This window comes from Oryctolagus cuniculus, chromosome 5 (assembly GCF_964237555.1).
Source record: "Oryctolagus cuniculus chromosome 5, mOryCun1.1, whole genome shotgun sequence".
In the NCBI taxonomy this organism is placed as follows: Eukaryota; Metazoa; Chordata; class Mammalia; order Lagomorpha; family Leporidae; genus Oryctolagus; species Oryctolagus cuniculus.
In genome coordinates, this window is record NC_091436.1 from 62,979,204 (window position 1) to 62,998,232 (window position 19,029).

Consider the following 19,029-nt stretch of genomic DNA (forward strand, 5'->3'; position numbering starts at 1 on the left):
ATTTTTCACTTTTTGATACCTAGAAAAGACAAATTTATAGAGATAGAAAGTCAAATGGTGGCCATCAGGAGTTGGGAGAAAAAGATTTATGTAATGAGTAACTGTTTCAAACAGATATTTGGTAATATGAGAAATCCGGAGATGGAAAGTAATGATGAATATACTTGATGTCACTTAATACTTAAAAATGGTCCAAATAGGAAATGTTATGTTATGTATATTTTACCAGAATAAAAAGTTTGATTACAAAAATAAGATCCAAAATTTCATGACAAATTATAAAAATATTCAAGTTTCAATTGAAGAATCACTCAAACCAAAAACAAAGATCGCAAACTGGATGTAAAACGACAACCAATAGATGATTACGACAAGATGAAGAGATGCTAGAATTACCTGAGAAAGATTTAAAGATGTCTTGATAAAAATGCTTTGAGGGGAGTTAGCGTTGTGACACAGAAGGGTCAGCCCTCACCTCCCTGCTAATGCACCTGGGAAAGCAGCAGAAGATGGCCCAAGTGTTTGGATCCTGCCACCCATATGGGAGACCTGGATGGAGTTCCAGGCTCCCAGCTTTGGCTTGGCCCAGTCACAGCCATTGCAGCCATTTGGGGAGTGAACCAGTGGATGGAAGATATCTCTCTCTTTCTCTCTCTCTCTTTCCCTTTCTCTCTCTTTTACTCTATCTTTCAAACAAAAAATAAATCTCTTGGGGCCAGTGTTATGGTACAGCTTGTTAAAACCCCAGCCTGAAGTGCCGGCATCCCAAATGAGTACTGGTTCAAGTCCTGGCTGCTCCACTTTCAATGCAGCTCTCTGCTATGGCCTGGGAAAGCAGTAGAAGATGGCCCAAGTCCTTGGGCCCCTACATCCATGTGGGAGACCCGGAAGAAGCTCCTGGCTCCTGGTTTTGGGTTAGCTCAACTCTGACTATTGCAGCCATTTGGGGAGTGAACTAGGGAATGGGAGATCTCTCTCTCTATTCCTCTCTCCCTCTCTCTGTGTCTACCTCTCCCTGTAACTCTGTCAAATAAATAAAATAAATCTAAATAAATAAATAAATAGATAAATCTCTTTAAAATGCTTTAACAGGCAGTTATGAATATAGTAGAAACAAAAAACTTTACTGCTTAATGATTTTAAAAGTTCCTTTCACAAGCAACAAACATTTAATCATTTAAAATTTGTATGCAACTTATAACCTCTAAATATGTACAGAATTATAAGAAAAATAAACAAATTTACAATCATACTGGGAGATGTTTTCTACAAGGCTCCCTGTAAATGATGAGAAAAGAATATAAGAACAATGATTTGAATGCTATAATTAAAAACCTTATCTGATTATGAAATGTATAGCATAATACACTACTGGAGAGTACTCACTACTTTAAATAATAAAAAGAATATTTGTAAAAATTTTCCACATGCTATACATAAAAGTAAATTTGAACAAACTTGGCAGACTACAGACATAGCATATTCTGTCACCACAGTGGAACCAAGCATTTGTTAAGGAAACTATACTCTGTGTATTTGTTGGAAAATTACACTATACCTCATAAAAACATACAAGTATTATATGTTCATCAAAATAGTTTTTTTAAAGGTTTATTTATGTATTTATTTGAAAGTCTGAATTACAGAGAGAAAGGGAGGGAGAGACACAGAGAGAGACAGATTTTCCATCACTCCCCAGATGGCAGCAATGACCAGGGCTGGGTCGGGCCAAAGCCGGGAGTTTCTTGTGGGTCTCCCACATGGGTGCAGGGGCCTGGAGCCATCTTCTGCTGCTTTCCCAGGTGTATTAGTAGGGAGCTGGATTGGAAGTGGAGCATACAGGACTTGAACTAGTATCATTTGGGATGCCAAAGTCACAGGCAGTGGCTTAACCCACTGTAACATAACACCTGCCCTGATCAAAAGTTTTAAACAAGAGGGTGTTGGGCAAGCAGTTAGGCTGCCAGCTGAGACACTCACATCTCATTCCGAGTGACTGGTTCAAGTCCCAGCTTAGCTCCCAACTTCAGCTTCCAACTAGTACAAACCCGAGGAGGCAGCAGGGGAAGGCTTAAGTACTTGGGTCCCTGCCACGAACACGGGAAGCTTGGATTGAGTTCCTAGCCCTTGGCTATTGCCAGGCCCAGCCATGACCATTGCAGGCATTTAGGGAATGAACAGCAGCCAGAAATGCTTTCTGTCTCACTAACTCTCTCTTTCTGTAATAAATGTTTAGAAAATGTAAATGATAAAAATCTTAAGATATCAGAAAAAAACAACAAAATGATAAACAGAAAATCCTCCTAGGTTTAGAAATAGGGTAACATACTTCTAGATATCCCCTGAGCTAAAGAAATCACAATGGAAATTAGAAAATATTTTGAATTTAATGATGATAAAAAAATACTAACTATCAAAACTTTATGGAGGGGGTGGGCATTTATCATGGCAGTTAAGATGTTCCATCCTACATCAGAGTACTTGGGTTCAGCATCCAGCTCCAGCTCTTGACTCCAGCTTCCTGCTCATATCTACCCTGGGAGGCAGCAATGAGTCCCGGCCACCTATGCCTGGATTGAGTTCCTGGCTCCCAGCTTCCGCCAGCCCAACTAAGACCATTGTAGGCGTTTAGGGAACGAACCAACAGATGGGGGCGCTCACGAGCTCAACCTCTCATGCACTCTCTCCCCCTCTCGCTGGTTTTTCAAATAAATAAATCAAATTAATTTAACCTTTAAAACTTCATGGATGCAATTAAAGCAATACGAGAGGGAAATATACAACCTTAAATGCATTTAGGAAAGAAGGTTGAAATGAGGTAAAAATTAATCTCAGCAAATTAGAAAAAGAACAGCACAATAAACTCCAGAGCGTGCAAGAGCACAAGAGGAGTCTCCCTGTTTTGCTTTCCTTCTCTTTTGCTTTGCTCTGCTTTGCTTTGTTACAGGGACTGGGGAGATGCCCCTCAGCAATTTCTATACCTCTCCAGGTCCAAGGCTTTTGCTTTTCATTTTTAAAACATTACGGTAAAATAAACATAAAATTTGCCATTTTAATCATTTTTACCCACATACTTCAGTGACACTGAGTACATTCACAATGCTAAGCAGCCACCACCACCATTCATTTCCAGAACTTCCCTGACCCTGAACAGCAACTCTTGTACCCATCAAATACTCCCTTCCTCCTCCCAGGCCCTGGGGACCTGGATTCCACTTTCTGGCTCTAGGAATTTGTCTTTTCTAGGCACTTTGTGTAAGTCGATCATTTATTTGTCCTTTTGTGTTTAGCTTATTTCACTTAGCATGATGTTTCCAAGGCTATTTGTATTATAAGACATGTAAAGATTTCATTCCCATCTTGTGGAAGAATAATCACCCATTTTATGCATACATAATAACATTTATTCACTTATTGATGGACCTCAAGGTACCCACCCTCTTAGTACCACTAAATTATGACTTGGGGATTTAACTCTCTGCTTGAGCTTGGAAGCCATATCCTATTCAAACCATAGTACTGGCCACAAAGGAAAAAAAAAAAAAAGGTATAGCTACAAAGTTCCCTGAGAATCTCTTGGTTTATTTCATTCTTCAAGACTTCTGTCTTTATATCTGTGTATGTTGTGCTATACGGAGACACTATTTTTAGCATTTCATTTTCTTAGTTTCCTTGTATATACTAAAGTGTCTGGATATACCATCTTACTTTAGATTTTTAGTGTGGAGAAAAAGCTGCAAAACAACCTTCTCCCCAAATTCAAAACATGAAAATAAGCGAAAAAAATTACTAACAGCAAAAAGCTTCCAAAAGTACTTTCCCTTACATCTATAAATATCTCAGAAAAAAACGAAATCCTTCAGAACCTAAAATTGTTCAAGGAAACAGATGTGTTAATTCCCCTAAGTATAGCATAGGGAATAAAGTTTGGCACTAACAATAATTCTAGTTTAAAATATGTGTCGAAAAGATTGCCTACATCTTTAGAATATCTGGAGATAAAGTATTTTAACTCCTCCTTCTTGGTAAGAATTTATGAAGTTTTAAGTTTTTTTATTTTAGAAAAATACTTTAGTCTGTCTTCAGATATGCTGACATGAGCTGGCAAAAATTATGTCCCTAAAATTACAAAAATTAAATTTTGGCACATAATTATGCTTCTTTTTGGTACCCACTACACATGTTGCTTTCTGGTATATGTGTATATACTATATCCTCAACTAGATTATAGTAATGGCCTATTTAATAATCACGTTACCCATTATGCCTCATGTAGCACTTTGCACATAGTAGGTTCTCAAAAATTATTGGTAGAATGTGGAAGTATATTGAATAATGATGCAAAGATTACTTAGAATTAACAGTAAAAAAGGAGACTATTTTATCCTTAATCATATTGTAATGAAGACTATTTTAAACTCTATGCAGTGATGACACACACAAATATTTAAACTATTTAGGTGCCTCAACTTGACATAATTTCATGATAACTTGATGGCAATCACATTTAAATATATTAGAATATTTTTGTAATAATGCTACTCTAGAATTGCAACTTCAATAGCTGGGAAAACATGCTAATGACCATTAACCTGAAGGAAACAGGGAACATGAAACATTTTTTTCCAGAAATAAATGTATAAGTTTAAACATTCCACTATAATATTTATGAGTAAATCTCAAATTAAAAATTTTAAAATACAAACTATCAAATGTTTCAGTTAGACAATAATTTAGACTAGGTTTTGTAATTTTTATCATGTGCAAATGGATACACAGTACATAAAAAAGATTGTTTTCTCCTTTAGTGCCTGTGCCTAGTATTTTCTGTCCAAATGTCACAATGAATTCTGCTTGAACCCAAGGCCAAGGTAGTTCAGTAGAGTCTTCGACTGGCAGCCAATCTGATGTCAATCAGCAAACCCAAGTGTGTGAATTTTCTTACCTTCAGGACAGCTATAAATGGTACGAAGTTAGCTCTTTGGAGTCCATTTTTATAGAGATCTGAAAGGAAATACTAGTATTAGCTTTGTGCTTAGTTTAAATCATCTGCTAGTTTATTCTTTACTCCTACAAATAAAGCTTTCTACTGATAAAAAAAAAAAAAAAGAAAGGAGCCAAAATAAATAAATAAATAACCCAAAGTGATTTCTATTCAAGTACTATGCAAAATTCAATATAATTTTAATAAGAGAAAAAAGTAGCAGTCACAGAAAGAAAATAAACAGCCATTCCATCAAATTAGTTTCCACTGTATTAAGAAACAAGGAGGGGTCGGCATTGTGGCCTAGTAGGTTAGCCTGCAAATTCTAATGCTGGGATCCCATATGGGTACCAGTTTCTGTCCTGGCTACTCCACTTCCAATCCAGCTCTCTGCTAAGGTTGCCTGGGAAAGCAGCAGCAGATGACCCAAGTGCCTGGGTCCCTGCACACAACATGGGAGACCCAGAAGAAACTCCTGGCTCCTGGTTTCAGCCTGCCCAGCTCTGGCTATTGTGGCCATTTGGAGAATGAACCAAATCGTTCTCTTTTTCTCTCCATCCCTCTCTCTCTCTCTCTGTGTGCCTTTCACATAAATAAAAATATAAATCTTTGAAAAAAAAGAAACAATGAAATAATTTGGAAGATATAATTTACAAAATCCTCAATCAATAACCCAACATAAAAAGATGATATATTTAAAAGTATTTAACACTTGAATACATGAATAGGATTCTACTGGGAAAGGAATTCTTCACTCAGACTATAATAAGAAGTTCTAAGTAAAGAATTAAAAGTTATAGAATAACAATACCCTCGTTAGAAAACACATCAAAAGACAAAACTGTGATGTGTATCAAGGTTACATATTTGATATCAAGGAAGATAAATCTCTCTTTACTTTAAATGAAATGGCCTAAAAATTAAAAGTCTATTCTTAAGCTAGAAATGCAAACAAGAAAGGTGTCTTTTAATATATGTGTATGCCATAGTATATCTTGATTCACACACACACACACACACACACACACGCACTTATTGTCAAAGACAAACAAGTAGAAACGACCAACAGATACTAAGCTTTGTTTATTTTTCTTTGAAAAGGAAACTTCACAGAAAATTCTTTCAAGAGTTTGAAATCTTATTATATAAAAAACATTCCTTTTAGAAGTTACTGTAAATTTTGAGTTAAGTAAAAAAATGGGGAACAATAAAAAGTTTTTTCACTAATAAAAGACACAAATTAGATTTTGTCACAATTTTTTTTTAAGTATGGCATTAGAGGATCTTTCCTATGTTTCCTTGTTTAGAGAAAACTTGATAACTATGATAGACTTACTGCCACATTTACTTATGGAAAGAAAATATGGTCATTAGGAAACATGTATTCTCTTTAGAAAAATATTCATCATAACATCATTACAGTGAAGAAAGTATTTGCATAAGCTCTTTGGTTAATTAAGGACTAGAGGTTTCAATTTAGTTACATTTAAAATTTTTATTTAGGGGTATTATAAAAGGTAAGATAATGCTGGCCAGGCTGTTAGGATTTCAAAATTCAAAATGAGATCTTTTCTTTCTCATAATCAGTACCTCTAATGAGTAAAATGCAGGAAATAAGCTTAAAGTTAAGTATTTACATAGTCTTCCCTAATTACCAAGCTGCTGGGAAAGGTGCCTGAAACATCACTGCATGATACGAGGTGATAGCCATGACTTCCAGGAGGTGGCAAAACTTGAAAACAAGATTAAAACACACTCAATGCTCATACCAGCTGAAGACTTCAGCTTTCTTTGTAATGGTGAAAAACTGAGAGCAGTCCAAATGTCCATCATTAGGTGACTGGGTTACCAAATTGCAGCACATCTCTACAGTGACAATGTCTCAGTGATAAAAAGGATAAATGACTCGGTCACACAACAAGACAGATGAATCTCACATAGTTACATGGAATAAAAGAAGCCAGACCTGAACAATAAATGCATACTGTATGATTCCACTTACATAACACTCTTAAAAAGCAACATAATCTACAGCAATGGCAAATCAGTGATTGCCTGGGGGAAGGGAGGGCAGGGTCGGTAGTGAGAGAGGAAGAAAGGGCACATCACCTGGGGGCGATGGCAATGTTCACTATGCTGACTATGATGATGGTTTCACAGATATGTGCCTATGCCAATATTTTTCTAACGGCATGCTTTAAATGTGTACCATTTATCATATCAATTATTTCTCAATGAGCTCTTTAAAATTTTACTGGAGAAAAATACACATGACTGTTATAGAACTAAAGCTAAGGTATTACACCGATGAACATTTACATCAAGGCAGCCTTTGGTCTTATTTGCAGAGTCGCATTATTCTATGTATACATACGTTTCTGAGATGCAGCTGAAAGCAGGCACCTTTCAGCATGTTAATGACAATGAGAGATGGGAAGGCCCACTAGTAAATACTCTTGATTAACAGACGTCCACTCATCAGCATCAGCAAAGTTAAAGCAGAATAACTATGCCTTTTCACATTAAGAACTTAATTTTTAGAGGGTTAACTTTTTAAAAATCAACCTTTCCAGGCCGGCGCCGCGGCTCACTAGGCTAATCCTCTGCCTTGCGGCGCCGGCACGCCAGGTTCTAGTCCCAGTCGGGGCGCCGGATTCTGTCCCGGTTGCCCCTCTTCCAGGCCAGCTCTCTGCTATGGCCAGGGAGTGCAGTGGAGGATGGCCCAAGTGCTTGGGCCCTGCACCCCATGGGAGACCAGGATAAGTACCTGGCTCCTGTCATCGGATCAGCGCGGTGCGCCAGCCGCGGTGCGCCAGCCACAGCGCGCTGGCCGCGGCGGCCACTGGGGGGTGAACCAATGGCAAAGGAAGACCTTTCTCTCTGTCTCTCTCTCTCACTGTCCACTCTGCCTGTCAAAAAAAAAAAAAAAAAAATCAACCTTTCCAAAGGTATATAATTCAAAACTTTCTGCTCGGAAAAGTATTTTCCAAACAGAATTCTAAATAGAAATCATTTCGCTTAAAAATCTTTATGATTTTATAGGACTCTTAAGTGAAAAAAGATTGGACTCATTAAATTGAAGAGTTTTTCTGCAATTCAAATATTATGCTAATTATCAATGCAATTGCTCCATCTCCTGAAATGTTATTTAGCTACCAAAATTTTTAATATTAGTTGTTTAATGTTATTTTTCTTAGACATAAAGATTTTAAAAATACATTCATATCAACATTTGTCATTATTTACTAAATACTATTTAAAAATTCAGCAGTTCATGCCTAGGAATTTTTTAATGATCTCTAAACAGAGAACACTTGGCCTTATGAGATAGAGTACTGGAATTACAGGGCACTCATTTTGTAGAGAATGGTATAAGGACCTCTAAACCCTCCACAGCGAATAACCAGAATAATACTTACAGATGAAATACATGCAAAGAGGATTTTTAAAATAATTACAAGTACCTACATAAATACTTTAGAGATGCACATGACTGGGCAAATCTCTTCCTTAAAACTCTAAGTATCAGGACAAGAGGATGAATGATGCTTATTTATCTACGAACATACCAGTTTAGAGTAAGAAAACTTTTAAGACAATTAAAAAGAGTTTTTCTATAAATTAACAAAATAATTATATGCTTTTATGGATCCACAGAAATCTGATTTATCCCTCCAGGAGGTTCTTACTTTATTTTAGGTTAAAAAGAAAAGTACACCATTAGACCACTTAAGCAACAACAGCTACTTAGCTTCTTTAGAAGGGGAGGGGCTGGTATGGCATAGAGGGTAAAGCTGCCACTTGTGAAGCTGGCATCCCATTAGGGCACCAGCTCGTGTCCCAGCAGCTACACTTCCAATCCAGCTCCATGCTATCGAGCCTGGGAAAGCAGCAGAGGAGAGCCCAAGTGCTTGAACCCCTGCCACCCACGTGGGAGAGCCAGATGGAGCTCCTCACTCCTGGTTCTGGCTTGGCCCAGCCATGGCTGCTGCAGCCATCTGGGGAGTGAGCCAATGGACAGGAGATTCATTCTCTCTCTCTTTCTCCCTCTTTCTGTAACCCTATCAAATAAATAAATAAATCTTAAAAAAAAATAAAAACAAAAAAGAACTAAAGTTCAAATAATATTTTACTAAATCTATCTGTAGATAATATAGCTAATTAAATGTTCCCCTATGCTATTAAAATTTGATAATCTTTTCAACCTGCATTCATGAATGTCTACTATATACATCTGCACCAAATGACTGCTAAAGGCAAAAGATAAAATGAGGAATAAAGACAGAATAACTACAAGCCTGGCAATTTTCTAGGCACTATACACAAATTATAATAATTCTGCAAAGGATCTTTTACCTCCATTTTACAGATAAATAAACAAATAGAGTTTTTTTAATTTTTTAATTTTTTTTTAACAAATAGAGTTTTAAGAATAATTTGCTGGGGTTGGGCATTTGGCCTGATGGTTAATACACACATTTCCCCTATCAAAGTACCTAGGTTCCATACCAACCTCTAGCTAGTAACTGGGTTCCTATCATCCACGTGGGAGATCTGGATTGTGTTCCTAGCTCCTGGCTTCAGCTGCAGCCCAGCTCCAGCTCTTAGAGGCATTTAGGGAGTAAATAGGTAGATGAGAGCTTGCTCTTGTCTGTGTCTCTCCGTCCTTCTGCCTCAACTAAATAAAAGTTTCTGACATAAAAATACTAACGTTGTTGTTGAGTTTCTTATGCATTTTATAGATTCTGGATATTAATCTTTTATCAGAGGCATAGTTTGCAAATATTATCTCCTATTCTGTCAATTCCTTCTTCACTTTGTTGAGTATTTCCTCTGCAGTGCAGAAGCTTCTTAGCTTGATGTAATCCCATTTGTCTATTTTTGCTTTTATTGCCTATGCTTCCGGGATCTTTTCCAAGAAGTCTTTGCCAACACCAATGTCTTACAGAGTTTCCCCAATATTCTCCTCTAGTAATTTGATGATATCAGGTCACAGATTTAGATCCTTAATCCAGAAACAATCCAGTTAAGAAATGGACAAAGCATTTAAACAGGCATGTTTCAAAACTCAAATGGCCAACATTTTTTTGTACTCTGTTGGCTACCACAAATCAGGGAAAACATATGACATTTGTCTTTTTATAACTGGCTTATTTCACTGGGTATAATGGTTTTCAGTTGCATCCATTTTGTTGCAAAACAGGATTTCATTCTTTTTCACATGAAAAAATGCTCAGGATCATTTGTCATCAGGGAGACGCAAATCAAAACCACAATGAGGCTTCACCTCAACCAGGTCAGAATGATGCTCATGCAGAAATCAACAAACAATAAATGCTGGTGAGGATATGGGGAAAAAAGTTACCCTAATACACTGCTGGTGGGAATATAAATTAGTACAGCCATTGTGAAGACAATATGAAAATTCCCCTGAAATCTAAAAGTAGATATACCATATCATCCAGCTATTCCATTCCTGGGAATTTACCCAAATGAAATGAAATCAGCATATTAAAGAGTGATCTGTACCCCATGTTTATTGCAGCTCAATTCACAATAGCTAAAATATGGAATCAACCCAGATGTCCATCAATCTATGACTGCATAGAGTAAATGTTGTATATAAACACTATGAACTACTACTCAGCCATGAAAAAGAATGAAATCCTGGCTGGCGCCGCGGCTCACTAGGCTAATCCTCCGCCTGCAGCACCAGCACCCCGGGTTCTAGTCCCGGTCAGGGTGCCAGATTCTGTCCTGGTTTTTCCTCTTCCAGTCCAGCTCTCTGCTTTGGCCCAGGAGTACAGTGGAGGATGGCCCAAGTGCTTGGGCCCTGCACCCGCATGGGAGACCAGGAGGAAGCACCTGGCTCCTGGCTTCAGATCAGTGTAGCACACCAACCATAGCGGCCATTAGGGGAGTGAACCAACGGAAAAGGAAGACCTTTCTCTCTGTCTCTCTCTCTCACTAACTCTGCCTGTCAAAAAAAAAAAAAAAAAAAAAAAAGAATGAAATCCTGTTTCGCAACAAAATGGGTACAACTGGAAACCATTACACCTAGTGAAATAAGCCAGTTCTAAAAAGACAAATATCATGTTTTCCCTGATTTGTGGTAGCCAATGGAGTACAAAAATGTAATATATATGAGCAAAGTTGACATTCTGAGATTTTATTATTATTTATAGCCCTTGTCTCTACCATTGAGGAACAGTTTTTTTCTTACTATTTGTTGAATTCTTTACTTAGTGGTGGGTTAAGCTTATGATTGTAAAATAAACTGAAAGTATGTCATTGCAAAAATTAAAAAAATAAAGAAGGAAGGAGGAGGAAGGGTGGGAGTGTTAGTGGTAGGGAGGGTAGGGTGGCAAGAATCACCATGCTCCTAGATCTGTATATATAAATACATGAAATCTGCTCACCTCATACAAATTTTTTAAATTGCAAAAAAAGTAAATAAAATTATTATTTTAGACATCCAGAAAAAAATATGAATTTGATGAACACCTAGCCAATAATGGACAGACCTTAGCTTAGAACCAAGGATTTTAATGATGCCAAAATCTACAGACTTTTTCAGAACTTTGCTGTGACCAGTGGGCTTACAATGGCTGACAGACAAAACCAGACCACAAAAATAGAATACAAGGTAGAAGGAGACACAACACAGAAACATAATCCACAGAGCAGGAAGCTTGTCATTTTTATGTCAGGGTTCCAAGTCAGGTTTGCAGAGCTAACAAAGGACCTGGACTACATTGAAAAAATGAGCATGGTGCCACCAAGCAGTGAAGACTGAAGGCTATCTAGGCAGAGCCTGCACTTAAACATCCCCACTACCTTCTTTTCTAATACTATAGATTCTAATACTCAAATGCCACATTCTCTGCCAAGCTGTCCCTTGAAGCAACTGTGGCAGGTAGACTTTTAGAGTGGCCCTCCATGATCCCTACACCTGCCATTCAGATCTTCGTGTAACTACTGGACACAGCAACAAAGGACAGTTATCCCTCAGAACAAGGGCACAAGCAGAGAGATCCACACCGGCCCCATCCTGGAGCCTGCAGTACATGGAAGGGGAACCCAGGCAGAGATGCATGGGAGCCCAGGGAGGCGAAGGCCAACAGAGTACAGGGAGGAGGAGCACAGAAAAGAGCACAGCCCAGCGAGAGTGCCCTGGAGACCAGCTGAGTGCCCAGGTGGAGGCCTCAACTGGTTGCCGGTCAGCACAGTGTGTGAGAAAACTACCTGAAGCCAGGGAATAAAGTCATCTGACAGTATCGGAGGAAAGCACCCCTGGAACTCCTACACGTGCTTAGGAATAGTGTCTAGTCTCACAAGTCTAATTGGAAGACTTAATTCACGAGGCATTAGGTAGAGTACTGATTTGCCTCCAAGACTAAATGCTGCCCCGGTCCTGCAATACATAAAGAACTAAACTGTTTCTAAGAAAGAGAACAAAGTTCAATATATAGGTAAAAACTATCCACCACCCAACAAGCTAAATGTACACATCTGGCATCCAATAAACAATGACAAAGCATATAAAGAAATGAGAAAGTATGACCCATAATGATTTCTCATCCAAAGAAATAGCCCTAGAAATAACGGAGATGATAAATTTAGAAGGACATTGACACAGTTATTGCTGTATTTCATGTGTTCAAACAGCTAGAGGAAAGACTGACCACATTGGGGCCGGTGCCATGGTGTAGTAGGTTAATCCTCTGCCTGCAGCACCGGCACCTCATATGGGTACTAGTTCTAGTCCCAACTGCTCCTCTTCCAATCCGGCTCTATACTATGGCCTGGGAAAGCAGTAGAAGGTGGCCCAAGTCCTTGGGCCCCCGTGCCCACGTGGGAGACCTAGAAGAAGCTCCTGACTCCTGGCTTCGGATCGGGGCAGCTCCAGATGTTGCAGCCATTTGGGGAGTGAACCAACAAAAGGAAGACTTTTCTCTCTGTCTCTCCCTCTCACTGTCTGTAACTCTACCTCTCAAATAAATAAAATCTTTAAAAAAAAAAAAAAACTGACCACATTAAACAGATATGGAAAACATAAAAAAGACCCAAGATGACTTCTCATAGATGAAAACTACAATATATGCAAGATAAAAAATATGTTGGATGGAAGCAACAGCAAATTAGACACTGAAGGAGAAAATTTTAGTGATCTTGAAGACATGGCAAAAGCATCTATCCAAGATAAAATCATGGAAAAGAAAAAACAAGAAAAAGGAATAGAGAAAATAGTGAGATGTTGGACAGCTCTAAGTAGTTTAATGCTAGGGGGTTTCAAAAAGTTTGTGGAAATGCATATTATGAAAAAACTATGAATGCATTTCTAAATTTTTCCACCAAAATAAGCTTATCTTTTAATTCCACTTTCCACAAAAATTTTAAATACCCTTAAATAGATGTAATTTCAGTACTCAAAGAGAGGGCAGGAAGAAATAGATAAAAGCATTTCAGGAAATAATGGCCAAATATTTTCCAACTTGAAAATTATAAACATATAGATCTAAGATGTTCAATAAACTCCAATCACAAGAAACACCAAGAAAGTGATAGCAAGGCATATTATCATCAAACTGCTCCAAACTGATGAGAAAGAAAAAAAAATCTTATAAGCAGACAGTGGACAAAGGATACATGTCCATTACATACAGGAGAACAAATAGAAGATTGACAGCAACTTCTTGAAAATAATGCAAGTCAGCCTCTGTGTCATTACTGCTTCTATCTTTTTACATCCAATTACCTTGAACCCATCTGTGTCTTTGTGTTTAAAGTAAGCCCGGAGAATTCTTTTTACCCATTCTGGTATCTCTACCTTTCCATTGAAATGTTTAGTTCACTAACATTTAATTTGGGGGCCTAGTATTTTATTATTTGATTTCCTTTATTCCCCTCTGTTCAGACATGTTATAACAATACTTGATGTTTCTGATGCTCTCTCACTTCCATTATCATTTCTCTTCAATTTGAAGAACTAGTTTTGAAATCTGTCATAGTACAGGTCTGATGGTGGTAAGGTCTCTGAATTTTCCTCTTTCTTAGAACATCTTTATTTCATCTTCATTTTCTAAGGAAACTTTCGTTGCATATAAAACCCTAAGTTAAGGGGCTGGCATTGTGGCACAGCAAGTAAAAGCTGCCACCTGCATTGCCAGCATCCCATATGGGTGTCAGTTTGAGAACCCACTACTCCACTTCCAATCCAGCTCTCTGCTATGCCTGGGAAAGCAGTTGAGGATGGTCCAAGTCCTTGGGCTCCTGCACCCAAGTGAAAGACCCAGAAGAAACTCCTGGCTCCTGGCTTCAGACCGGTGCAGCTCCGCTCCGGCCGTTGCGGCCAATTGGGGAGTGAACCAGAGGATGGAAGACCTCCCTCTCTCTCTGCTTCTCCTTCTCTGTGTAATTCTTTCAAATAAATAAATAAATCTTAAAAAAAAAAAATCTAAGTTGAAAGGTTTTCCTCCAACATTTTAAAGATGTAGTTGCACTGTCTCTGACCTCCAGAACTTCCAACAGTCGTCATCAGTTCCTAACTGTGGTTTCTTCATATTTAACGTGTCATGTTTTTCTCTGGTTGCCTTCAGTATTTTCTCTTTACCTAGTTTTTCTAGTTTGATTATGGAATGCCTAGGTAAGGGCTCTCTAGTACTTACTTTGCTAGAAGGTCACTAAGCATCTTAAATCTAAATACCCAAAAAGAGTACCTCTTAGAAAAAAAGAGAATTGAAAGATATGCAAATTTTCCACAAACATTTTGAAGTATCCTTGTATTTTTGTGTTCATTCAGATTTGGAATATTTTCATTCATTATTTCTTCAAAAATCTGTCTGCCTCCTTCTCTCTCCTTGCCTTCCATGATTCCAATCAGAAATACGTTAGAAAACTTACTATGATTCTACAAATGCCTAAAGCTGTTTCTTTTATCATTTTCTTTATATTCTTCATATTAGCTAATTTAAAATTTAAAATTCTCTTATTCTTTCCTCCACCATCTCCATTCTGCTTTTAAGCACATCAAGTGAATTTTTATTTAAGATAACAGTCTTTTTCAAAGCTAAACTTAGTTACTTTGTTATGGCTATGGTTTCATTTCTCTGCTCATATTTTCTGTCTTTTCATTCATTATGAACTTATTTTCCTTTACCTCATTCCCTGAGCAGCTGCAGTCACATCACTGCTGCGATGTCCTTATTCCCTCATGTAGGCCATATTGGTCTTTGTCTCTGTTGGTTCTTTTTCTCTTGAGGATGGATCACATTTTCCTGAATATTCACTTCTGGACTATGTTCTGCATCTTGTGAATGTTGTGCCATGGATTCTATTTTACTTGCTGAAGAGTGTTGATATATGCCTATCCACCTTTATGAAATTTCTTTGACTGGACTCGAACTACAAATTCCTTGGGCAGTGGATGAAATGTCAGTTCTGAAACCCTTCCCTGATCCCCCTGTACATGCATCAGTCAGACGGTAGAGTAGGGCAGGGTTTATATGCTCTTGATGCTGGAACTTCGTCCTAGATTTATCTCTTCTCTAGAATCTGCCTGCCTTGTCACTCTCCGGAACCTTCAACTAATTTTCTTGAAAATTTTGAATGGAATTTATTACTGTTAGCTGAAGGAAAATCATTTAACTAGGACCCTACTTAGCCATGCCAGAAGAAGTGTGAGTTTTTAATAGAGGAACCTAACCCATTGATATTTTTATCATTGAAATAATTGAAGTATGAATTTTAAAATTGAAATAATTTCACATCTTATTTCATAATTTTTGTTTATACTTTTTTTGCCCTTTTCTAACTTTTACTCTAAGAACTATCTTTCAAAAATAAAAGAAAGAAAAAAAAAGGAACTATCTTTTCCTGAGTCTTGTCTTCCCTAGTAATTTGAAAAAAAGCAGGTGTATTTTAAATTCTAAAACACTTGACTGTATATGTCCCTAGTTATAAGTGTCACAAATGATGTCACTCAATATCTATAAACTTTCCCCAGCAAAGGAAACAAAATTACTGTTTATACTCAACACACTACTTTGATCATTTTTCATCTTTTCAAACATTGTCTTCATAAGTTCACATGCAGTTCTCTTTCCTCCTGGGAATTTACACATTTTTATCATTATTCTCTTCTTGTAATTTGTGAGAGCTTCTCAAGTTAGCTTTCTTACTACATTGCTTTCTTGTTTTTATATATTTTTTTAAAGATTTATCTATTTATTTGAAAGTCAGAGTCTGAGAGAGAGAAGGAGAGGCAGACAGAGAGAGAGAGAGGTCTTTCATCCGCTGGTTCACTCCCCAATTGGCCACAATGGCCAGAGCTGTGCCAATCCAAAGCTAGGAGCCAGAAGCTTCTTCCAGGTCCCCCACATGGGTGCAGGAGCCCAAGGACTTGGACCATCTTGTACTGCTTTCTCAGCCATAGCAGAGAGTTGGAGCAGCAGGGTCTGTCTGGAACCGGCACCCATGTGGGATGCTGGTGCTTCAGGCCAGGGCGTTAACCTGCTGTGCAACAGCGCCAGCCCTACATTGCTTTCTTTTCCATAGATTGAGTGCTATAGTTTAGTGCATTTAGATGATTTAATCTTACTTAGTTTATTTATTTTTATTTTTATTTTTTATTTTTTGACAGGCAGAGTGGACAGTCAGAGAGAGAGACAGAGAGAAAGGTCTTCCTTTGCCTTTGGTTCACCCTCCAATGGCTGCCGCGGCTGGCGCGCTGTGGCCAGCGCACCGCGCTGATCCAATGGCAGGAGCCAGGTGCTTCTCCTGGTCTTCCATGGGGTGCAGGACCCAAGCACTTGGGCCATCCTCCACTGCACTCCCTGGCCACAGCAGAGAGCTGGCCTGGAAGAGGAGCAACCAGGACAGAATCCGGCGCCCCGACCGGGACTAGAATCCGGTGTGCTGGCACCGCAAGGTGGAGGATTAGCCTAGTGAACCGTGGCGCCGGCCTAATCTTACTTAGTTTAATCACTTCTGATTTCATTTACCTTTCTCAGTACACAACTTTTCAGTGTAATCTGTTCTCTTCTCCCCACTTAGATCTTCTATGTCACAGAGTCTATATTTTCTTACTTTTAAACATATACAAAATAGAAATTTCATAAAACATACTTCTATTTGCTCTGGTAGATGTTATTCTTCTACCTTTTAATAATCATATTTAATCTTCAGTATCTTTTACATTCCCAAATTAGGTATTTCCAGTTTATTTAATCTTGGCCAAAGAGTGTTATGCCTAATCCTGACTCATTCCTACAATCATGATACATGGTTTTGATTTGGTTCCATCACTATCTACCTACTTGTTGTCATATCTTTCTGTCTGTACTTTAGGTAAATATCAAAAAGTGATAACTGTCACCCTTGACTTGTTTGTCATTATAGTTAGTAAGGCTTTCATAGTTTCTCCATTTGGTATCATTCTGACATGAGGTACATGTATAATTTCCCATATTAAGAAATTATCCATCTACTTATACTTTAATAATTCTGTTAAGAATTATTAAATCCAGAGTGCCTGGATCTGATTCTGAGCTCCGGTTCCTGCTCCCAGCTTCTCAACAGTGCACACTCTAGTGACGGCTGAAGGAACTGCGTTCCTGCCACTCACACGGGAGACCTAGATTGAATCCCAGCTCCTTGCTCCAGCACCAGGCCAGCCCTGGCCATTGCAGGTACCTGGGGAAAAGACGAGTGGATGGGAACACCTGCTCACTCTCTCTTGCTCTTGCACTCACTCTCTGTCTCTGTGTGTGTCTACCTCTCAAATAAACAAAAAATAGCAAGTTAAAAGAAGAAAGGATGTTGAATTTTTCCAAATGCTTAGTCTTTAGGGTGATGACCACTGAATTTTTCCACCTAGAACTACTAAAATGATAAATTACATTCATGTATGTATATGTGCATACATGCACATATAACTGCTAGCCAACTTTCTAGTGCTATCTGGTCTTCTATTAATGATAGATATCTGACCCAAGTAGGAATCACATTGTTGCCTGACAATATGCAGAAAACAGAATTATTCTTGACATTCTAATGCTACCTAATACATTTTCATTATAATAAACAGTAAATAACCAGAAACTCTAAAGCTCACTTTTCTCTCAGTTCTAGATTCAGTTAACAAGAGCCTTTCTCTTTAGTATTTTGTGTTAGACTGTCAAAGAAATAGTTATTTCAATTTATATAGTCTATTTCCCCATAAAATGTTTAACTATTAATTTTATTTCATAATGTTACAAAGTTTATCTGACTCTTGTTAATAATTTGTTGTCAGAGTCTCCGTGTAATTAAATTTTGATATATTATTTTGCTCTTCTGGAATATCATGAAATAAACAAAATTTTATTTAAAAGCCTAAAACTAAGAATCATGTGAGATTTTAAATTGTGGATTTTTGTTTCTGGCTATTCTAATGACCTGAAATTATAATTTTGAAAAATAAAAACATGTTAAGGCCGGTGTTGTGGCACAACGGGGTAAGCTGCCGCTCATCATGCCATCATCTCATACCAGAGCACTGATTCGGTCCCAGCCGCTCCACTTCCAATCCAGCTCCCTGCTAAAGTGCCTGGCAAGGCAGTAGATGATGGCCCAAGCACTTGGACCCTGTCCCCCAGGTGGGAAACCTGGATGGAGTTCCTGGTTCCTGGCTTCAGCCTGGCCCAGCCCCAGCTGCTGGCAGCTATTTGGAGAGTAAAATAGCAGGTGTCTCTCCTTTCTCTGTCACTCTGTCTTTCAAATAAAATAAAATAAAACTTTTAAAAAGCCATTGTCAGGGCTGGTGTGGTGCAACAAGTTAAGCCGCTACTTATCATGCCAGCATCCCGTATAAGTGCCAGATCAAGTCCTGGCTGCTTTACTTCAGATCCAACTCCCTGCTATGGCCCCTGGGAAAGCAGCAGAAAATGGTCCAAGTGCTTGGGCCCCTGTCATCCATATGAAAGATCCAGATAGGGTTCCAGATTCCTGGCTTCAACTGCCCAGCCCTGGCCATTGCAGCCATTTGTAGAATGAACCAATGGATG

At 38.3% G+C, this 19,029-nt stretch overlaps 1 protein-coding gene across 2 annotated transcripts in view; it reads right to left on the reverse strand.

Moving 5' to 3' along the window:
• AFG1L (AFG1 like ATPase) overlaps positions 1 to 19,029 on the reverse strand; it is a 193,765-nt gene that overhangs the window by 96,817 nt on the left and 77,919 nt on the right. For both annotated transcript variants that reach the window (XM_070073732.1, XM_070073733.1), the window contains one exon: positions 4,946 to 5,004. In XM_070073732.1, coding sequence (XP_069929833.1) covers positions 4,946 to 5,004 — 59 coding nt within the window. The remainder of the gene's footprint in view (positions 1 to 4,945; positions 5,005 to 19,029) is intronic.